Raw genomic sequence first — 22,211 nt, 5'->3', positions numbered from 1 at the left:
CGGTACAGCAAACTGAGCGCATACGAAGACCTTCGGATGTCTTGATTGCGTTTTCAAATAATCACCAAGGACTACTGGGAGGTCTCTAAAACACACCCTGATCCCCCGTTCTGGCCTAATGAGGGAGAGGAAGAAATAAAACGAGTGCACGAGAGCGTGGAGTCGTGGATTATCAATGATCCCTTTTACGTCCTGAAAGTTAACGTGGTTTCTGGCAACCATGTACCCAAGAAACATGGATTATTCTCTCAGCATGCTATTCTTTGCGGATTGAAAATGTTCCACTTCAATATCCGGATGCAGTCTATGAGCCAGGCTCTCGTCACACAGTGGTTCGATGTGCAGAAATTGGGTTTCTTGAACCAATCTCGTCAAGCAAGCAGTGCCCAAGCAATTGAGTTGGCCCGACATGGAAGCTTTCATCAGAAACATGGTGAATTATCTCATATTTTCATCGGGGCCGGCCAAGGAATGCTAGCGAGTCTCTAAATATACTTCGCGCTCAACCGATCTGACTGAACAGGTACGAAAATAGGCCCCTCGATATGGAAGATTAACTCAAAGCAATATATATATCCAAAAACGTATAAATGGCACGGGATCCTTGAGCTTAGTGCCAGATTCTGGGGACTGTGTGGCACCTTCTTTCAACCTGGACCATTTCCAAGAATGACATGGATGAGTTGCGATAGAATCCATGTCTGACTGAGACAAACTAGATTTCCAATGTCCGAAGATTTCCCTCTACGGATGCTCGCGCCGATTCCACAAAGTCGGACGGAAACAGCAATCGGCCATCAAGAATGTGGCCCATATGTGTCCGTCCAATATCCTGACAATCCTTTCTAATCTGCGACATAAGAACCTTAAGAAACTTGAGCGGACTTTGGCTGAAAACCTCCCTTATTCGTTGGCTACCTCCCTGGATGAAACCATCTGCCGCAACGACTAAGCCAGCAGGCGTTTTGAAAGATGCCACCCCTAAAAACTCACAGAGGTCCTTGTACTCGGAGTATGAATCAAGGTACAGCTGTCCAGCGAAGAGGTTGAGCTCGATCCGAAGTATGTCGGGAGCTTCGCTCTTGTTAGCATGTTCAGGGACAGTGTATAACGCCAGTTTATCCAAGGGGAGACATCCTCGATTATGGCGTGGTGCATATAGACGAAGAGAAACAGCATTCGATTTACGTATCTCGGGCATCAAGCAGTTGGCTTCGTAAGGGCTGATGATCATCATTTGCATCACAGTTCTTTCATCGCAAGGCACACGATGGTTACTCGTCAGAATCCACCTAACGGGCCGCTGGAAAGCATCAGCAAACAATGGTGAGCCCGTGGGAATTTTGATTGTTGTAGAGAACTCTGTCGTAGCTAGGACACCGGAAGGGAACTCAGTTATGTCGAGAAAGGAGGCTGCGGAGGTACTTCGCAGTGTGTAGAAAGCCGGCTTGTAGGCTTCGGAAGCGCTCGCAAGATCACCCGTAGCGACAAAGGAGGTTATGTGTGGGTGGACGTGGTGTGCTGCTGGTGTAGCTGGTGGAGGCCTTTGAACTTGAGGCTCGATCTCAATCTCTGGTGCGAGCTCGCGCTCCTGCTCCTCCTGAAGACGGGATGATAAAACGTCGAGACCTTTAAACTTTCGACAACGCCTAGCTATCTTATTCATGTTTTGATTATTATCCGAGGAAGAGTAAAACAGCGGCCGCTCTTGGTAACCAGGTCGGTATCGTCGTTCGAGAGTCTGACATTCGGGCTCGAGAAATCTTTGGGCTTGGATCGACGTTATTTCGACACTCTCACTTTGACGAGAATCCTGCCACAGTTCTTGTTGTCGCTCAAAACGGTTACCCTGTACTGCCCAAAGAGGAATACTTCGTCGAATTTCACTCCAAGTCTCAGCAATTGCCCAGAGCAGAACATCTGAGACATCGATGGGTGAGCCTCCATCCTTGCGACGTAAGGCGAGGATGCTAAATTTGACTTCATTCGGTATGCAGAAGACAACAGACTGTCCGTTGCCTAGCTTTCTCATTCTCATGCAGGCTATAATACTGTCACTTCTTGACGTCGTCTCATATCGGATGTCGGAATTCATACCTTGTACCGGCTTGTCCTTTGTGATCCCCGGGCCCAATGTGACCGCGGCACGATAGTTGACCGGGAGCTTTAGATCGATTCCTCTTGTATGCGCCTCATCAAGAAACACAAAACATGCGTCCATCTGTTGTGCGAAAGGAGAGGTTTGTAGAGACTCTACACGCCCATTTCGATCAAGGACACAGATATCGTCTCGATCGTTCACGAAAACGATCGCTTGCGTTCGGCCCCCGCTGGAATTCTGCGTAGCCAGGCCTTTGCCATGTCATGGTTACTGAGCTCCAAAATCTGTGCGCCCACGTCAAGGATCACCTGAGCGGGTGGCTCTAAGTTCAACACTAAATCCAACAGGGTTTGAGCATCTGATTTGCATGGGTCACTTGGATGAGGGATGCAAGCCACAGAGTTTTCTTGTCGTAGCAAATACTCCAGGACCAAGGCGTTTGTGTGGTTTTGCTCAGGTAGATCGAGTTGACGCACGCTTAATGGCAGGGTTTGCCGCGAATCATTCGTCCCACTAAATCCGACAGTGGGACAGGACTTGATTTCTCCGATATCCCAGCCAGACGCCGACAACTTGTCAGGGAACTCTTTCATCTCTTTCGGGAAAACAATGTGGGTCAAAAAGTAGTCCGCAGTGGCTTTTGAAAATCGAAGCGCAGGGAAGATTTGATCCGTACAATGATGTGGATCGTCCAAATTCACTCCCACTAGCTGATGGTAAGCAGGAGAAAGCGTTGGTGCATCGTCCACCCACACTTGGTACTCCGCATCAGCCTGATCGGATTTGAGAAGGTGGTTGAAGGCCAGGAATATATCATCATCCTGGAGCCCTGAATAGTAGTAGTTCAGACACGTCAACAGGATGACGACGTCTGGGTGACTGAATTCAGAGCGTAGAGAAGGGCTGTCCTTGGCCCGGTATGGCACACAAAGCCTTGTCGGCGGATCTCGGTTCGGATCAGGCCCATAATTCACCCGCCATCGCTTTTGAGCCAAGCAAAAGGCCAGAACGCCTCCAGCAAGCAAGCCTCGTACCAAAAGCAGGGAACTCCGGGTGCTTTCTCCCCAAAATCCTGTTGCACCGTCACCTTCCACAGCCGCGATCTCATGAGCTGTGAGATCTGACTTCATGATGTAGGTTGACACGGCATCTCTCATAGGCTTAGCCTGCCTCGAGATCGGCAGGGAACCGATTCCGCTTTCACATATGTGGGTTCCGATATATGTGAGAAGAGCCTGTTCAGCATCGCGATCGAGCAAGCGGATCCGTGGAAATCTACCACGTTGGTGCTGATTAAGTTGGATAGACTGAGGCAGTCGAACCTTCACGCGGTCGGCGTATTCTCTTACCAAATGCAGAACTTCTTGTATCACCATCCATCGTTGCGGGCTTAGTTCGACCGAGCGTTCAGCGCCCATGGTGTAGATTAGCTCGAACTTGACGTTAAAGTTCTCATCACTCTCATCCACGATATCACGCGAGGAGTTCTGAAAAAATTGCAAGATTCGAAGAAGAGAGCGGCCCACATTGGGTTTGCCAACAATGAAGCACTCAAGGCACATCAACTTCATAGAGAGTATGTGTTCAGGCTGGACGAGTAGCACCCCGCCGAGGGACATGCACTCAATGCACATTCGTTCAATTTCATCTGCTTCGGCTTCTCCCAATTTCAAAGAGCGCGAGATGGGCATGTGATAGACGCGCCGACCCAAGAGGCCACCTAGCTTCGCTACCAGCATTTGAAACATTTGTCGCGATTGTGGCTTAGCCACAAGCACCCGTGCCAGAGTTGAGCCGTTCGCATGAGCCGTGACCACGACAGGAATGACTACCGATGATTTACCTTCGCCCATATTCAACTGCATCACGCCATTTTTTCCCGAAGGAAAGTTCCTCATCTGTTGTGCAATATTCTCCTGCACGTCCCGAATGAGGATTCCATTTTCAATCTCCAGTAAAAGAGTCTCTGGGAATTCGAAAGGATCCCAGTTGGTATGGCCTGGATTTTGGAGTTCTTTCAGCAATTCATCCTGTGTGTTGACAGCGCTAGCAAGTCGCTTCGCCCGCTGAAGCGTTGCGATCGAACATCCGTAATGAACAAAAGATCGTTTCTCTTCCGCGATCTGCAGTCTCGTAACTCCAACGTACGCGCTCCGTCACGCCGCAGCGACGTGTCTTTAGCCCACGGTACAGATATAGAAAGATACCAGGAGACTGTCACCCAATTATTTAACGCTGGGCAATCAATCGTTTTTTAGGCGCCCATATTATATGGGGCTAGGTGGGACTGAACATACAAAGCTACCGCATGTAGCCCCCAACAGAGCCGAACAGTCCAAAATCATGACAGCGCTTGAAAGGCCACAAATATGGTCTCCTTTGCCAATTCTAGGGGGGTTGATTCGGTGATACAGCATATCACCGTGGCACGTTTATACGATAAACAGCGTTAACGGGCAGCAGTGTGAACGAGGACTCATCCTTAGGGTCTGTGCACGCGGGGCGCTCACCTTGGCGCTATGATTGGCTCCAGTTTCCACGGCATCTAATGCAACCCTCAAACACCGCGCCACCTACCCCACCAGGTTCTTGAGATAGCGCTAGTCGTGCTATATAGCGCTATTTTCTCTGAACACCAGCCGCCATCTTCAGGTCAATAGAACCATCTTACTCCGTCTGGTATCCAAATCGCCAACCGAAGACCCCAGCGCTGTCTACCTTCCAATCGCACTTGCACTTCTCTGTTGGATAGTATCTAGCTTCGCATCAGCCCACTGTTTCGCTTGGTCAGTGTAAGTACACATTGCTATTATGTATCCACAAGCAGAGACCAGTCTATCTGACAATTCAAAAGTATGGACAAACACGTATACAACCAGCTGCGGCAGAATGCCTTTCAAGTTCTTGGATCAGCAGCTAAAAACGGCAGTGTTCCAGCTCATGCTACCCTTCAAATGGTTGATAGCATAGGGCGTTTATTAGACAACGGCGCTTCAATCCAAGAGATGCAAGTACGCATTTTCCAAACAATGCAAATTCTGGAAAATAGCACCACACGGCTGGAGCAACGCGCTAGGGAGTACAAAGAGCGGATGGATCCAAGCAAGACAGCGCGGACTGAGGAGGGTATTGATGGTGGCCTCTTCCTAGAGTCTAATAAGAGGAAGGTTAGCAATCAGTCCGAGAGTGTAAGCGACGCGGGGATAAATCTATGATTTTTACCTCTTCCTCTTATTGCACTTGCATACATCTCCACCGAACAAATGCTAACGTTGATCAGACTGTGGACAATGACATCGAAGGATGGGAATCGATTGACCCCTCGCACCTGTGATTCTCCAGGCCGCGTTTCTACCCTTTGTTATTCTGAGCCACACAGTTCTCGCATAGGTTGACTTTTGTACGGATGAATAGTTACAATTTCTATTTTCTTTATAATATGTCCTCGAAAGGTTAACCCCTGCATTAACCGTGTGCAGCACTCCAATTTGTACCTAGTAGCAGTATTAGGTCCTTTACCAGTTGTCTGCAGCACCTTCAGTAGCGATCTTTCGTTGAGCCAAGAATGGTCTTTCACCCATTGTTGAGCAGATACCATGCCGTTCAGCTTGTGAGACGAGGTCTCCAACTCATGGAGTCTTCCACGATGCATTTCTCGATGCGCGAAAGGATGACAAATATCAAGCAACTGCGTCAAAGACAACGCAATCACGTGCCCTCCCCCGTTTTGCCTTCTCGCCATGTTACCAGTCTGCTGAACTCTATTTGCTATTCGTTAGTTCCTTTTCCTTTAACCTTGTAGATCTCTCATTTTCTCTCGTCCGCGTGTCTGTCTTTGTACCAGTGCTTTCTCATGCCCATGTAATCACTCGTGTCTTCTAAATTTAGTACAGCCTTCCACGTCGATTATGACCCTCAGATTACCATCCGTGCATTATATGTACTACCATCGATTTTTGTTCCTGCATTTTACTATCTTAGGAGACGTTTTCATTATTCGGTGGAATGAGTAAGCGTGAAATAACTGTTCGCTTAAAAATCAATGTACCACATCGTTTAATCCACTCCCATGCAATCTCTTTAATGACCTTCTTCAATTACATGCCCCCAGCAATTTCATTCCGCAAATCTTGCTTTTTCGATTTTTGGCCACGAATTCTTTCAATTTGGCCAGTGTGTAGCTATCTATCACTGTTTACGTTCAATCCTAATAGGTCTTTGAGGGTGGCTACTCGGACAGGTCAAGCATCCGCCTCGCGCGTCTAGTATAATCTTTCTGTTGCGGCTTTAATAAACAAACCGCCGACTAGACGCTGCTAACCCCAATCTAATACATTCAAATTGCTATCAAGTGTTGTTGTTAGATGGGGTAGGCCTTTATTACCCATGGTTAACCATGCGTGCAACTAACTTTACCAGCCCCCCACATTCTCCTACCTAGAATTCTATTTCCAACCTTCCAGCCACATTTCTGACCAGAGCAGTAGCTAGCCATTGTTTTATGCCTTTGTTTGTTTTCATCTCTCTATGTTTTCTATCAACATGAGCCATGTTACCCAGATAGCTTAGTCCTCTGCTCGTACGATATACCCTCATTTTGGCCTTTTCAGGCCTTGCAGTTTGATTATAAGGTCATATTTGGGATATGTAGAGCATTTGGTGTGGAAAAGAGTACATAAGTGCAAACAAAAAACCGTTTGCTCCAAACCCCGACTGAGCAGGTTGCTCAATTCGTCCAATTTACCACTCCATCCTCTCCGCCATTACTTGTCTGTTTGCTCCTATTCAATCTTCGTACCCAGTGCCCTCAACTATTCGCTATCATCCCCTAGGGTGATACGTTCAGGCTGCTATTAGAATTGGCACCTCAATAATCTGGGACGGCTTTGATCAGATTGCGATCTTCCGATGCAAGTCTGTTTAATGAGTCAATCGTTACGAGCACCCAGCATTTACATTTCACAAAATATACTTTTCGTCTTCCCAGCCACGTTTTTGAGCAGGGCATAGCTAGCAATGATCCTGTGTTTGTTCCTCTGGTTCTCTGTCACTTATTTTTACAGCAGGCTGACACAACATGGTCCTGTTTCACCTCAACAATTTCATGCACCCCAACGCTCTTTTCAACACAAGCCTTGAGCACTCTTATCCGCACGATGGGACCGCAACACGCACCGCTCTGCATTCTCGGGAAACTCTTAAGGATAATTTACAAGCAGAGGGTAGAATATAGACCAAGTAATCGTGAATATCGGGTATTTATTGATCTGTGAAATCCGCTCAAGGATCGCTCTTTCTGACTCCTTCAACGCACTCGGTTTTTTGCTAGTGTGAGCGCAGAACCGTAGAATCCTTCACTCCTGAGTCAGCTCCTCTACGAAGTAGCTCCGTTACAACCTTTTCGTAGCCACCCCTTATAGCCTGGGTGAGAGCAAAGCCATAGAAATCTTTCGCATCCGGATCGGCCCCTTCTCGAAGCATCTTTACTGAGGAGTCAATATGACCTTCTCTTATAGCTTCCAGGAGAGCAGATCCTAGGTTGCATTTCTTGTCTGGAATAGCACTTTGTTCCAATATTGCCTCTGTCTCTATTTCATCGCCATAAGGTAGAGTCTCAAGAGGCGTTGTTTGGTACGGGGGTGGGGGCGGGAGCTCATCATTGGCGGTAACTCCGTCGGCACAATGTGCATTCAAGGTTGCTGCAGGAGCGTCAAGTCCCCTTTCTCCATTGCGATTACTGTGTGGTGATAAATCCGGACCGTGACGGATTGTGGTTGGGGTTTCTTGGAATCCTCTGTCGCTGGAGGTCTGACGCGTCAAATGGTCTCTCTTGAGCCACCTGACAAACAAAGGAAGACAGCCAGGCATTCTGTCCACGCTAGAACCTTAGAGAATTATTCACTGAGTGGAATTCAATTGCCGAGTAGCCCGCTGAATACACCGAATCGGTTCGTGGTGTAATGTAGATACTGGACAAGTTGCTCGGCGACTTGAGGGAAGGGGGTGGGAAAATAAATCATAAAGCGGTGTAATGCATCCTAAAATCCTGCCAGTGTCCTATGCAGCCGACGATTCATTGGCGAATGAGATGGTCTGACCTTTGCCTAGTTCAAGAGATGCGGAAACCTCAAGCCCAATAGATGTTCGATCGAACCGGCGTACGTCAAGATTTGGGTGCTCAACGGAAATCGTTCTTGGCCGATTTTAATCGTAAACTTAGGAGTCATTAGGTTACAGTAACTGCGAAGGAGAGGGTCGATGTGCATTGAGCGATGTCAAGTGATAGTCTTACGCATTTATTGGTCGCTGTTGGTACGCAAAGTACATTAGCATGAACGACTCTCAATCTGGCGCGAAATGATTGGAAATTAGATTTTCAATTATACTGAAACTGGGGATTGGGCGCGTACGATATCACATAACTTTGTCCAGCGAGCTAATCCCCAATTTACCAGTTTCTTCGGACGGCTTTTTATGTAGAAAGGGCCAGTCTTGTCATTTTATCGCTTGGTCCATCGGGACAATGCGGTTCCACTGGCGTGAACAGCATGTCTGGGTCGCCTCGACTAACCGTGGTGGCCGGAGGAAGCAGCCAGGTCAGTCGGCCGCTGAGCAGCAAGTTCAGTAATTTACGCAAGTAGTACAGTGTCAACACACATTTACCCAGGGGCCCGGGGCCCATTACATTCGCGTCCGTACGGTCGGAGCATAGGCAGTTCCCGAGCCCGAACCGATTGCCCCGACCGTACCCAGTGATCGGCTATTAGATCAGATCGAACAAGCATATCGGGAAAGCCAAAAACAGCCCCAGCCAATCGACGCTGGCCAGCGGGACGAGACCATCCATGGCTTCGACGGACCCAGTGGACCGTGTATCTTCAGAGGATCAATCCGCAAGACATTGTTAACAACGTCCAAACACCTGACGCCGAGTCGCTCAAGGCCACTGAGCAGGCTGCATGCGCCATCTGGGACTCGACGGCTACGGTGGCTCGAATTAGCCGGTTGAGTTGTACTTCGAACCGGAGCGGTCCGTATGGAGCGGGATTGACTACCGCATCAGCCGCTGCAAGCTTACATGGACGTCAAAAACATCGAGAGACATACGCTCCCGTGGCAGCAGATCCTGATGTTTTCATTCGGACGCAGGCCCCGCACGAATTGGCCAGTCTACGATATCGGTTTTCCCAACGCCAGCGGGCGGCTTGGAACTCGCTGTGGCGACTGGGCTAGCCCAGATTAAGTCCATCGCCCAGCCCCGATAGGGCCAGTTCCGACAGTGTCAGTTCGGACGGCAGCGTGTGTTCCGACGAGAGTAATCAGCCGCGAAGAACCAGCGAGTCGAGAGCGAGTCGGGTCCGTAACGGATCCCCGTTCCAGCCAGCCCCCATTGATGCCACGTGTCCCGACTTTTGCATCGAGATTTGGAACCACCGAACCAAGGTCGAAGACTACGAGAGCGCGCTGATTTGCGCCATAGCCGTGCTCGGACGGGGTGAGGCTGGCTGGCGTACTGCGGAGAGCTACCCTCCCATTTTATCCAAGATCATTAAGATCGCCCGGTTTATGGTGGCCCATAAGGCTTTAAAGCTTGGCAGAGGGTATGTTATATCAGCTGACCGAACATCAAATGGCTGGCGAACTGCGACCAGGGGTAAATGACGTTCATTTTGGCTTTGTGTTTATCAGGTCTACATCCGTGCATTTCTTTTGTTTAATGATATCTTTTTATTCGAGGACGATAGATCTGAAATTTGCAGGCGAGTCCCTTGACGGTCGCCCAGTGGGCTGGCGACCACCTTCCACCTGTCGGCGGGCCTGGCAGCACTCCCGCATAGCAGCATATACATAGAGCGAGCTACATCGGGCAAATGACTTCATCATCATGAACTATTTCATTTCTCTCTGGGCGTGGCTTTGCATGAAAAGCAAATGGAACATCTTCAATTCGAACCGTCACTGCTATGAAATTGCCCTCAGTAGGTCGATTGGCTCACCGGCTTGCCGGCTTAAACCCGCTCTAGTGCTATAGTCTGGAACCTAACGGAAGTAGATGTCTCGTAGCATGTGTATGATGGTTGTGTTGAGTTCTGTGACCCAGTATTTATATAGGTACAGGTCTAACCCTAATGCATGAATAGTGCGTATTAGGTGACACGACAATACCATCAGGATCCAACAGGATGGTGTCCCTATCAATGCCCCCAGATCGTGTGAATGGACCGCACGTACACAGACTAGTGTCTTCGCCTGAGGCCGCACATCATGTCAGTCACTCGATCGACACCGCCTCTATCTGGCTTTCCAGAATTTTCTTGGAATCTTCATTTTTTTTTCCTATTTTGAACCTTTTTCATTAAAAGATATGACAAGATCATCCCATGGAAAACACGTCCACCACCCAAAGCTATCCACAAAAATATGTTTTTGCCTAAACCCCACCTCAGATCGACGAACCAGACTCCAAACTCCAAGAAATGCTGTGCATGATCCTTCTTCGCTGTTTACATCTTACTGGCCATGGCAATGTACCTTTCTTGAAAAGCATTAACGTTGATGATGTCATTAGTCCGAGCGCTAGCCCCACCCGCTCTGCCAGCTGACGCAGACTCCGGTGCTGCCAGCGCTTATAAAATCCAAGAACGACAATGTATCGCAAGGTGAGAGTCGCAAGATAAAATATACACTGTACAGTTCAAATGTCTGATTTCGATTTAGCGAATAAAGTCCAGCATCTGATTATACAACCCGCAGACCTGCGACTGAATCCACCAGAGAGCTATCTCTACGTTCAAGATGGGCTGATTATTTCCTGCGGCTTTCTCTACGTTCTTTGCTATTTATTCTGCACATTCCGCGCATATAAAGACCAGCGAGTCCCTGGATCGAGCTATGGCAGTGTCCAGTATCTGTAATGCCCACCCCCATATTTTAATCGCATCGTATAACACCTACTAACAACCCAACCAGATGCCTAACAATGGCCTACGAATTCTTCTACGCCTTCACCACCACATCTACAACCGTAGAGCGAGTAGGCTTTCTCGCCTGGTTCATCCACGACTTTGGCTACGTCGCAGTCATCCTTAAGCACGTCCATCGCGCAGAGCACCGACCCCGACTCATCCGGAACATGCTCATCGGTCTCCTCCTGGGTATAGCCGGCTTGAAATGGCTAACGACCCTCTACCCAGATGATCGCGAACAAGTCACAGCGTACTGGACGGGTATTCTCCTTCAACTTCCCATCGGCTGGGTCTGTTTGCATTCGTTGTATGCGGAGGAGGGGACGAGGGGGCATTCGTTGGAGATGTGGTGGGTTTCACTTTCGTTTTACCACAGCATCAAAGTATAGCTAATAGATGCAGGATAACTCGATATTTAGGCTGCTATCTAGCCTACGGGGTGTTTATCTGGCGATACTTGAATGTGCCCCAGAATTGGGAATATGTTGCCTCGCCATGGAGTATTGCCATTATGGTCTTGACTTTGCTTCCGGAGACGATATATCCGTTTTGCTATGTTTGGGTGTATAAAGTGCAGAAGGTCAAGGGTGAATAGACGAATTTTCGCATTTATATATGACATATCTAGAATCGAGTGGAATACTAAGGCAGCAATATGCACGATTAGACAGCAGCAAATCCGCAAACGCGGATGCCGTTTCCCATCCGCATCCGCAAGATATCCTTGGATGTCTCATTACTATCCACAGTAGCATAAATCTCGCTAGTTTACCTCAAAATAGACTCTCATGTGACCCTATCCCACGGGATGCCTGCAGTCTGGCAGACTGCAGGCTAGGGTTTTCCCTTGACTATGGCAGGAAAAGTGGGTCGTACGCCTGACTGCAAGTGAAATTCGTCGCCTGACTACCAAAGTCTAGAGGCCTCTGATCGGTCTAAAATTTTGGCAAGTTATAGTAGAGTATCTCAAATATCTCCTATTTTCATTGGAGCATGCGTAGCCTACTAGTTCTCGAGAAACAGGCGATTGAAAATCGGAGATGTTTTCATGGGGTACGGGAAAATGGGCCTGTTAGGTGTTACGCACGACTAACGGGTCGTCGCTATATACGGGCCCTTATCTATGGCAGCCCTTACTAAATAGATTACGACATTGAAGTGAGTGACTGTTTCGATCGATTTCTAATTTTGGCTAGTAAATTTTGTTTGTGCATTGACGATTTTTTCGATTGTCCATAATAGACACGGGGGAAAGAACCCGCCTTGGAGCCAATCACATGGCGGACACGACGATCCCCACCGCAAGAATTTGGTTTTATTTTTATTTTTATTTTTATTTTTATTTTTCTTTTCCTTTCTTGTTTTAGCCTTTATGAAGGTAGATACAAGGACCTATAATTAGAAGCCTGGAACTCTTAGAACATTTCACGCAAACGCAACAAACAGCGCAAACATAGCAAAATCTCAAGGTCCTGGACAACCTTCGACTTAGGAACGTGTGTATGAGCTCATGCGATGTGATGTCCGCTCATGTCCATATAAGGCTGACTGGTGCTGGGAGGACCCGAAGGACAAATGACATTACAAACTCAGGACTCACATGTAGAACGACTTATCGACTATGTCGGTGAAGGTGGCATCCTAGACGGCCATGACGATGTTCCCGGTGATATTCGTCGAGACCTAATTCTAGAAAGCCGAACAAAATTGGAAAAAAAAAAAAAAAAAAAGATATTAGCTTGGCTAGAGTAAACTCATCCCTTTCGAGGGCGTAGGGCTTCGCCCGGATGATTTCTCATTCTTAGAATGGGGCGAGAGTATTTCGCAGGCAGCAAGTTCACACCCGCGAGTCAGTCACCTAAGTCGCCTGATCCAGAGTTGCAGCGACAAACGGATTTGAGTGTTTCAGTCGATGTCAGAATTGTTACTAGACGTTGCGAAGGACGTCTGTGCTTGTTGTTGTCACGCTTTGCATGGCTACGACGCAGATGGATATTACAGACATTTGTTTGGTTTGCGAATGTTATGAACGATGATGAGTTGTTTATTCCCTCCCCAATTTTTGAAAGAATTAATGGGACAAGCATGACTAGGTTTTCTCGATGGCTGAGGGCATTGGTATTAATTTGGCATATATGTTGATAGTTGTTAATATGTGCTTGAACTTCATGAATGTATATATTTCTCGGTACAAATTCATTTTCCTAGCAGTTTCGTATTATTGATTGAAGGGGACGGCCCAGGCTTTGCCTGGGGGGATGAATCCCTACACCACGAAAGTGTTACTCTACGAAAGGTAATGTTTTTGCTTGATAAAAAAGAGTTGATGGGAAACTGCAGTTTACTCGAGGTGATGTTCGATCAGACAATGATCGAGGGTTGATATGATTGGACAACCTTTTGGATCCACTTGGATATATAACATTGCCCCAAAAATCTTGAGCCTGAGTCTCAAGTTTATTTCCCCTTTGAGGGAAATTTGGATACGGGAGGGGCCCCCCGGTAAGGGGGAGTGACCCCCGGCGATAGGAGGATGTAGCGTAAGCTATCCCGAAAGGGTTATGTAAGTCTCGGGTAACGAGACGGTATTTCCACTCGGAAGAGTGCGGTCAGGGACTGACCGCCACCCAAAACGGCGATTCTTGGCAAAAGCCTGAGAGCCTGGTAAAATTACAAGAAGGGGAGATTCTTGGCACGACGTGCCAAAAGGACGAAGTCCAAGGTGATAACACGTGAGCACGGGTGCTCACGCTAATGCTTACGGCACCAGGCTGATACAGCCTCGTAGGTTAGATTTACGGTGAGTAAGCACACCACCAAGATGTGGGGGTTATTTTTAGCACCATACGAGCTATTCGTGTTTCATGGCTCGATCGGTAAGTCGAGGGAAATTACCCTTAAGTAATTTGTGGCACAGGGTGCTGTGCCTGGTATAAAAGGAGGGGTGTTCCCCTCTTAGAGTGTTTAATATTTTGGATATCAAAATGTCGGAGCCAAAATTTGTTGTCGAGTACCGGCCGTCAAAATTCTCCGAATCGCTGGGAACTGATCTAGTTCCGCATAAAGTTACGAAGAACGATACCGATCGGTTCGATTGGCATTGGGTTAAATTGAGATATGTTGAATGCTCAATCTCGTCGATGGACGAGTTTGAAAAAGCGTTTCGCGATATGCTGAAACGTAGCGGTTACCCGAAGGCGTTATATCTTGGTCGCCGTGAGCAGGATGAGAAGAAGCTCATTCATTACCATGTTATGGTTAATATTCTCACGTTTATTGACTTGAGTGTTGAACAGGCGGGTAACGTCTTTAATGCTTTGCCCAACGAGTGTCGTTCGTTGCATGTGTCTTCAATTGACGATCCGGAACAATTTTGGGATCATCTTATGGATGAGCGGGCTGTACCCCGCCATCGTGACTGGTTTGGAATGGAGTCATGGCTTGACTGTGACCCAGGTAATGTGGACTATTGTTTTGATAAATGTCCTGGTGAATACTCGTACTGGTGAATACTAGTATATATGTGTATATTTTGTTATGAAGAATTTGGGGGCCCCAGGCTCTGCCTGGGGGGGCGAAGCGCGATCTTTACAGAAAGTGAGTATTATGTTGAGATTCATGGCCTCTCCAGGCATCTCCAGGCATGAAATGCCTGCTTCGCCAAGCATGAAGCTCATGATCAGCATTGACCTACCATGTAGAGTATAGTTCAGGAGAAATGCTTCTCATTAAATAGGATCTCTCCTCCATGGAGGAGAGATCAGGCATAAACCACCTCGTTGGCCTTGACATACATGCGTACTAGCTAGCTTCCTAGCATCATTCATCGTATTTCCCTCCAGTTTCAACATACTACTTTATCCAAGTTAATGTTCGATTAATTAATAATTGAGATGGTAGAGAAAAACTATTGTTTTTACCCAAGGTGGATTCCGGTAGGAATGATGATATGATAATTCTTGTTCATTGAATGAACAAGATTGTTGTGGATATATATATTTACATTGTTGAAACTGGAGATACGATGAATGATACTAGTACGCATGTAGGTCAAGGCCAACGAGGTGGTTTATGCCTGATGAGGCCATGAATCTCAACACGATTCATGCAATTCATTATTGTACGATATATATACTACACTAGTCAACTATGGCAAGCCAATTTTTCCACCAACCTTCGACTGACCCAGTTCTCGTCTGTAAGCGATGCGAGCACGTTGTTAGACCGAGAGAGGTCTTACGACACCTTCAATCACCTAATGATCGCCTTCCAATGCATACGGCACGTTAAATTACGCACGTTGTGCAAACCTCCGACCGGGCGTATGAATGCGATGAATGGCAGCCCCCGACCGTCGTAGACCAGCCAATTCAAGTTTTCTTAGATGGTATTCTTTGTGAAAAGGGTCAGTTTTGTCAATTTATCGGTAGGAAAGCTAGCACCACGCGTAAGCACTGGCGTGAGCAGCTCGCACCGTCTCACTATAGCGGCCGTCGACGGCAGCAAGGCTTATCGGCAGCCGAGCCGAGCAGCAAAACTAGCAATTTACGCGCGTCGTACGATGCCAGCGAGCGTTTCCCGGTCGTACTGGATCTCATTATATTCGGGTGCGTACGCTCGGGGCGGAGGCTATTGCCGAGGCCGATTTAATGCCCGCGACCAAGGTCGGCGACCGGCTTATTGATGCAATCGAACTAGCTTTCACGGAGGGAAGTGAGCTACCTCAGCTAATTGAAGCTGGCGACCGTGATGACGCGAATCCATGGCTACGTCGTACGCAGCGGGCCGTCTACCTCGGTGGAATCGACCCCCAGCACCTTATTGACTGCCTCCAAGCACCCGACGCTGATTTATCCGATCCGACTGCAATGGCGGCAAGCACTATATAGGATGTAATAGCCGCTGTCGCGGGAATTAGCCAGTTGGTTTTGTACAAAAACTAGCCCTACAATTCGCAACGAAGCCGTACGTACGGAGCGTGACCGACTGCCGCACCAGCCACTAGAAGCGTACATAGATGCCGATAACATTGAGAGACACACCATACCGTGGCAGCAAATTTTGACGTTTTCCACTCGTACGCAGGCTACGCATGAATGGGCCAGTCCAAATTATAAATTCACTAAGCGCCAGCGAGCCACGTGGGACTCGCTTTGGAGACTAGCCCAGACGGGAGCATCACCCAGCCCAGCTAGGGCTAGTTGAGCCACGGCTAATTCAGACGATAATAGCGAGCATTCGGAGAGTGACATCGAGGATCAGCCCACCCATCGAATCGTCAGCGAATCGAGAGCGAATCGAGAGCGAATAGAGCACAAAACAGCACCGTGTCATCGTTTCAGCTCGCACCCATTGATTCAGCGTGTCTCAAATTTTGTATTGAGCTTTTAAACCATGAAATTAAGGTCGAGGACTATGAAAGCGCGCTGATCTGCGCCATGGCAGTGCTCGGGCGCGGCGAGGCTGGCTGGCGTACGGCGGAAGGCTATCCACCTATACTATCAAAGGTGATCAAGATCGCGCGATTTATGGTGATCCATAAGGCTTTGAAATTAGATCCCACGGTAGAGGCAATGCTGTATCAGCTAGCTGAGTATCAAATGGCAGGGGATTGGGATACGGAAAGTTCACTGGATTCATCCTCTATGGGCAGCATCACTCCAAAGTATACCATATCGTCGATTGACCTTTTTTTAATAACTATACTCTATTGTCAATGGTAACGAGGCTCTTTGCGGTCGATGTAGCAAAACTTGGAAGAGGGAACACCCTTGTATTTTAATAATTTTCAACGTATTTTTTATGTACTCATAGTGCTTGATTAGGGTTACACGATCAAATAGTTTATATTTAGAGTAAAAACGTAACGGTGAGGTTCGAAATCTATATTTTTGCGCAACTATGAGCGAAGATTGTGTCCTTCTTTCTTATTTCTAACAGCCCTCGAATGAAAGGGCAAAGTACAAATTTTGTACACCCGACGCTAAACTCCCCTACATTAGAACAATTACTTTACCCTTGGACGACAGGTGGGACTAAGGAAAGTGGATCGATGTTCTTTTTCTCGTTTCTTCCTGGGCCTCTGTACACTACCGTCACCAACAGCCTATGAATACTGCTCACGCCTTGGTGAGCGCATGGACATCTTTCGAAGAAGCACACCACGTAATAGCCCCTAGTGAGGCAGCAGAAACCGGGACAGAAAGAGTAGACGAGGGATAGTGTGGCAGACACCGTTCATACATCGGCCGTCCGCGTGGTGGCCGCGTTGGTCGGTAGACACGTCCTGATACGACGTTGCTTTCGGAAGAGGGATTAGATCTGTGCGAATTGTCCTTCCCGGTATCCGGGGGATATCCATGCCGACAAGGTGGATAAAATCACGACCCTTTTCACGTGACATGGGTTATGAATGGTGGTTGACAAGGTGACACGCCCCCCGCCCAAACCAACATTAAGGGGCGCTATGGTATCATGGCCTACTTAATCCACCACAAAAGAGAAATGATGAACGACTAAGTAACAGGTCTATTCTCCGAGCTATATTACTCATTCCTGGGACCATAATGATGAACAAGCAAACAATTACCCCGAGCATCAGCCCGCCGCTTTTCTTGAAACCTCGCCACCAACCATTAGACAACACCGCACAAACTGCGCCGCTCGTCTTCTTCCTCCACCCCGGTTACGCTGACAGCCACAATATTCTCTTGACTCTTCCCGCATTTGACACTGGTGGGGTCCACCATGGAACTGCGCACACAGCCTGTGCCATTCTCACCAACTGTCGCTGGGATGGCTGTCGTTGAGCAGAAACGGGCCCAGACTCTCCGCTGGTCCTGATGATGTGCTTCCACATGGCCGATACTACTTCTGTATAGAAGACGATGAAAAATACCCAGTTGTGCCCACCTTCGATCACTTCCGCTGTCCGGTCTCTCTCCCTTCTCTGTATTCGTCCGCGCCGATCCTAACAAGCTCAGCTGACGACGCCATTCGCCGCGATATCAGCTGCCGTATCACGGCATCGGCTCTTCCAAATGAGACTACGCATATTATACCCGCCGCGCAGAGCGACTAGTGGCAGCGTAAAAGTATGTTCCTGCACACAGTCAACCCCGGCCAAGGTGTCGACACTAGATGCGCCGACAACACCATTCTGCTACGTCGCGACTTACATAAGATGTGGGATGACCACAAATTTGCGATTGTGCCTAAAGCAGGAAAATGGGTTGTTCATGTGTTGTGGAACTCTTCGGTAGTGGAGATTCAGGAGCGATATCATAACCTTGAGTTGCAGCCGCTCGCTGGTGTATCACGGCATTTCTTCTTGTGTCGATTTGCCCTCGCTGTGTTTTCCAACAGCCCTTTCCTGAGCCAAAGAGTACCGAGGAAGCTGATTCTCGTCGATTACGAGGGCTTAGCCGAAGTTCAGGTTCGAGAGATGGCTCCGGATGAATATCAACGAAAGTTCTCCACGTTATCTACAAGGGCAAATAATAGGAGTCAAAGTCCCAAAAAGAGGTCAAGATCTGCCCCGAGAAACGAGGTCGACGATGGCTCTGTGCTGGAGGAACCAGATAGCGAGGATCATGATGAAGAGGAAGAAGAGGATAGAGGTAGATCTCGAAAACGAAAAAGCTTGACATAAGCCGGCAAGGAGTTCTTATTGTTTGATGACCTTACAAATGCAACTACCAGAGTTACCCGAGAGAGCCGGAGTGCAAGCCCATGTCGGAAGCGGCGACGAACATCAGGGAGCAGTCACCTTCTACGGACACCGCCGAGGTCGACGAGTCCGGCAGGGCTCTAGAGGGGTTAGTTAAGGTCAAACATACATTTGGGACCACGTTATGAAGCAATGGCCTTTTGGTACAAAGGTATGAGTGATCTATTACCATCATAGCCAACAAGCGAGAGACTTCGTGGCTAACACTTCAACAATAGAGCCATAATTTTCCAATCTTGTACAGTGAACCCCCGCACGGCTGTCTAGCAACAGAGTATCCATGAAAAGAAAGGCAATTAACGCGGCTTCGCAACAGCCTATCGAAACAATTATCAACAACTGCAGTGCTATCTGGCTGCGTGTGCTCTAGTAAGCCGTTTTGAGAATTCATGGGATATCATTGCTAGACTATGCATGAACCAAGTAAATCCCAATCTGATCGCACTTTCTGATACACGATCTAACAGATAGCTGCCCCATAGCCCGCTCTGTATGCCAGCTTCAAATTGGTCAAGACCTGCAACTGTTTGAGAAATGGCATGAGAGGGACAATGCTGCTGAACACAGTGACGAGCTAGCCGATATGGTCAACCGCGATCCTGTACTTCTTGGTCAGTGCGTCAAGGTCCCCAGTGTAGGCCCAGAATTTGAAAAGCCACATTAGCTAAGCAACTCGCATTTTCGCCATCTTGCAGCAAATCATATATTACAAGAGAAACCATCGGGCAAGTTCATGACAACGAAACCCTCGCTGTCTCTCCTCCAGCCCGTCTTCAGGAAATGGATCAGCTTCTTGTAAGCTAAAGCCTTTCCCGCACGTACGCTCAAAGCAGATGCCATCCCAGAGGCCGACCTGATGCCAGCCTACCTATCAGAGGCTAATTTGGTAAGAGATAACGAATGAACCGGAGAATCGAAGTGAAATTGTGCTTTTCCTTGTTATGGCTCATACGCCAACTCTGAACATTACGTCGGAACAAGAAGGGTCTGGACGCTATCAATGATATTTGAGAACATCGCCGGCCATCTTGCACCTTTAAAAAGTATTGGAAGCGCCTGCGATGATTCTAGATTCGTCAACAGTGCGTCAAGCGCGAGCGAGATTTATGTCCGTATCACCCGCAGACGAAGTATCCTGCGTTATGGTCCAATTGAAGTCTGGCCTAGACTCCGGGTCCAGGGTTCGGTAACTGACTTGATTACGGCAAGGTATAGTACCCGACTGGCGGCGAATACCATTGGCAACTTTTTCTTCTTCGTCTTCACTGTCACTAAGCTCGCCCGCCTTCTCCGTGTATTTATCGAATCGTCGTTGGGTAAACCGCTTGTCTTTGTTTTCGTCCTCGTCAAGGTCATCCATAAAGTCATCGGCCTCATCATCCATACCATCCAACATGTGATTCCGTGGTATATCTGTCATCTGAACTGAAGGAGCAAAGGTCGTGCGCTTAAGATTTTCCATGACCTTGTTACAAACCTTGGCCAGATATTCTTTAGTGTTGGCGTTGTCCATGTTGGAAGGACGGACATCGAGTTCATAGTCAGGACCAAAGTACTGAGCCCGTTAGCTTCATATTCTTACCAAGAAGAGATTGTTTTACCTCATAGTAGTCATTGTAAGGTAGATCCGATCCAAGGCCCTCTCCAACGAGGATGCCGGTCTCATAAGCCCAGGCCCGAGCAACGTTGCGCATGGTGTAGCCGCCACCGCCAAGTATCAGGGTCGGTAGATCAAAGCTTTTGATAAAGTTGACGCAATTGGCGTGTCCACGCATACTCAAGTTAAAGCAACCCAAACGGTCACCAGACAAGCTGTCACCACCGCACTGTAGGACCACAGCTTCCGGCCGGTACCAATCCATTACACCCTGGATAACGGGCTCAAAGATGCTCTTGTATGAGACGTCATCGATGCCATCACGCAGAGGGAAATTGACTGCGTAGTGTTTGCCCTGCCCTACACCGATGTCACGAAGCTCACCGGTGCCGGGGAAGTACTCGCCGTACTTGTGGAACGAAACAGTCATGACGCGATCGGTCGTGTAAAAGGCCTCTTCGACCCCATCGCCGTGGTGAACATCAATATCGACATAAAGGACTCGTTGCTTGAAGCGTAGAAGCTCAATGATTGCAAGGACAATGTCTGGAAAGTTTCAGTTCAAGAGACAGGACATGCGAGGGCATTGTTATGGGTAAGGAACTTACCATTCACGTAACAAAAGCCACTCGCTTCACCTTTCTTAGCGTGATGCAGACCACCAGCCCAGTTGACAGCGACGTCACATTTGTTGCGATTCAGCCGTGCTGCGCCTTCCATGCTGCCTCCAGCACTAATTCCGCAGAACTCGAATAGGCCGTCAAAGACTGGACAGTCGTCACCCACGTTGTATCGGCTCTGTTCTTTCGAGAAACGATCCATATTGTCTGGTGTAACCTTGGACAAGAAATCAATGTACTCGTCCGTGTGGAACTGAGTCATCTCATATTTTGAAGCAGGCTTTGCACGCTGATAAGTCGTGCGTTAGCCAATGGCAAAGCGAGAGAAGAAAAGAACTCTCACATATATCTCCATTTTCTTGTAGAGCCCATAGTTCATAACTAAGCTGTGTGTCATGCGTATGCGGTGGGGTTTCATGGGGTGACCCGAAACATAGGCGTAGTTGCCCACATCGGAGTCGTAAAAATAGGCAACTTTCTTGTTCTTAGGCCCGAGACGCTGGTCAGAAATTGGTTCCGCGGCCATGTCGCGAAATTATTGAGGGCAACGAGTACAGTGGGAAGTAGTTTCAAAGGTACAGGTACATAAAATTTGGAGAATGGGGGATGGAGATAGAAATATGCGGTACGCGGTCAGGGGAATTGTAGGCGTAATCTAGAAATACTCTCAGAAACGTAAAATCAGCAGAAGACCCATATCACCAAGTTTCGCGGACTGAAGGCAGGCAACAGGAATATCATGAAGGGAGCCACTCTGTCCTAGCTGAGGCCTCGAGATTTCGAAACTGGGAGAGAATCGTGGCGTGGGTAGGAGTCAAAATGGACGAAAAAGCACACCGCCTTGGCCGAGCACAGCTCTATGGCTTGGTCATGTCAGTTGATTAATCCCCAGGTCGCGCGATAAAATAATGCTCACTAGGTACATTCATTCCAATATCATGGAAGGATGTACCAATTCGTTCATAGTCTCTCAGTGATACTTTGCCTGTTTCAAGTGGAAAAGCTGCGACTTAGTCAGCAGAAAGCCCATCACCGCATCACATTGCATAGACCGCAAGGACTCCATGGGACAAGGCAGCTTGTAAACCACTCATTTAAAGTAAATGAAATCAGTCCTTCTTGGAGCATAGTCAAATCCCCAGCTATCAAACTTTAAGTTAGAACATAACTTGAGATCAAATCACACCAATCAAGTTTT

General features: G+C 48.0%; 9 protein-coding genes across 9 annotated transcripts; 5 read left to right on the top strand and 4 right to left on the bottom strand.

Moving 5' to 3' along the window:
• Nucleotides 1–715: 715 nt before the first annotated feature.
• N7446_010537 (uncharacterized protein) lies at nucleotides 716–2,221 on the bottom strand (the record flags this gene model as incomplete). Its single annotated transcript, XM_058519280.1, has 1 exon — nucleotides 716–2,221. One exon carries the CDS (start codon nucleotides 2,219–2,221, stop codon nucleotides 716–718), a length of 1,506 nt encoding a protein of 501 aa, XP_058368118.1.
• A 77-nt stretch (nucleotides 2,222–2,298) lies between these two features.
• N7446_010536 (DUF3638 and DUF3645 domain-containing protein) lies at nucleotides 2,299–4,446 on the bottom strand (the record flags this gene model as incomplete). The annotated part of the gene is made up of 3 exons (XM_058519279.1): nucleotides 2,299–4,131; nucleotides 4,250–4,315; nucleotides 4,399–4,446. 3 exons carry the CDS (start codon nucleotides 4,444–4,446, stop codon nucleotides 2,299–2,301), a joined length of 1,947 nt encoding a protein of 648 aa, XP_058368117.1.
• A 684-nt stretch (nucleotides 4,447–5,130) lies between these two features.
• N7446_010535 (uncharacterized protein) lies at nucleotides 5,131–5,435 on the top strand (the record flags this gene model as incomplete). Its single annotated transcript, XM_058519278.1, has 2 exons — nucleotides 5,131–5,289; nucleotides 5,382–5,435. The coding sequence occupies 2 exons, from the start codon at nucleotides 5,131–5,133 to the stop codon at nucleotides 5,433–5,435; spliced, it is 213 nt and encodes a 70-aa protein (XP_058368116.1).
• A 1,991-nt stretch (nucleotides 5,436–7,426) lies between these two features.
• N7446_010534 (uncharacterized protein) lies at nucleotides 7,427–7,969 on the bottom strand (the record flags this gene model as incomplete). Its single annotated transcript, XM_058519277.1, has 1 exon — nucleotides 7,427–7,969. One exon carries the CDS (start codon nucleotides 7,967–7,969, stop codon nucleotides 7,427–7,429), a length of 543 nt encoding a protein of 180 aa, XP_058368115.1.
• A 2,831-nt stretch (nucleotides 7,970–10,800) lies between these two features.
• Nucleotides 10,801–11,662, top strand: N7446_010533 (uncharacterized protein; the record flags this gene model as incomplete). Its single annotated transcript, XM_058519276.1, has 3 exons — nucleotides 10,801–11,012; nucleotides 11,072–11,416; nucleotides 11,470–11,662. The coding sequence occupies 3 exons, from the start codon at nucleotides 10,801–10,803 to the stop codon at nucleotides 11,660–11,662; spliced, it is 750 nt and encodes a 249-aa protein (XP_058368114.1).
• A 2,389-nt stretch (nucleotides 11,663–14,051) lies between these two features.
• Nucleotides 14,052–14,576, top strand: N7446_010532 (uncharacterized protein; the record flags this gene model as incomplete). Its single annotated transcript, XM_058519275.1, has 1 exon — nucleotides 14,052–14,576. The coding sequence occupies one exon, from the start codon at nucleotides 14,052–14,054 to the stop codon at nucleotides 14,574–14,576; it is 525 nt and encodes a 174-aa protein (XP_058368113.1).
• Nucleotides 14,577–17,636: 3,060 nt separating this feature from the next.
• On the top strand, nucleotides 17,637–17,876 carry N7446_010531 (uncharacterized protein; the record flags this gene model as incomplete). Its single annotated transcript, XM_058519274.1, has 1 exon — nucleotides 17,637–17,876. One exon carries the CDS (start codon nucleotides 17,637–17,639, stop codon nucleotides 17,874–17,876), a length of 240 nt encoding a protein of 79 aa, XP_058368112.1.
• Nucleotides 17,877–18,163: 287 nt separating this feature from the next.
• On the top strand, nucleotides 18,164–19,460 carry N7446_010530 (HNH endonuclease signature motif containing protein; the record flags this gene model as incomplete). Its single annotated transcript, XM_058519273.1, has 4 exons — nucleotides 18,164–18,686; nucleotides 18,769–18,884; nucleotides 19,113–19,165; nucleotides 19,268–19,460. 4 exons carry the CDS (start codon nucleotides 18,164–18,166, stop codon nucleotides 19,458–19,460), a joined length of 885 nt encoding a protein of 294 aa, XP_058368111.1.
• Nucleotides 19,461–19,883: 423 nt separating this feature from the next.
• N7446_010529 (RPD3/Clr6 family histone deacetylase) lies at nucleotides 19,884–21,539 on the bottom strand (the record flags this gene model as incomplete). Its single annotated transcript, XM_058519272.1, has 4 exons — nucleotides 19,884–20,351; nucleotides 20,398–20,939; nucleotides 21,002–21,302; nucleotides 21,357–21,539. 4 exons carry the CDS (start codon nucleotides 21,537–21,539, stop codon nucleotides 19,884–19,886), a joined length of 1,494 nt encoding a protein of 497 aa, XP_058368110.1.
• Nucleotides 21,540–22,211: the final 672 nt, after the last annotated feature.

Source organism: Penicillium canescens (genome assembly GCF_028828765.1).
Source record: "Penicillium canescens strain IBT 15451 chromosome Unknown utg000007l_segment0_segment0, whole genome shotgun sequence".
NCBI classification, from domain to species: Eukaryota; Fungi; Ascomycota; class Eurotiomycetes; order Eurotiales; family Aspergillaceae; genus Penicillium; species Penicillium canescens.
The sequence above is the reverse complement of the archived record's forward strand: the minus strand, read 5'-3'. Positions and strand labels throughout refer to the sequence as shown.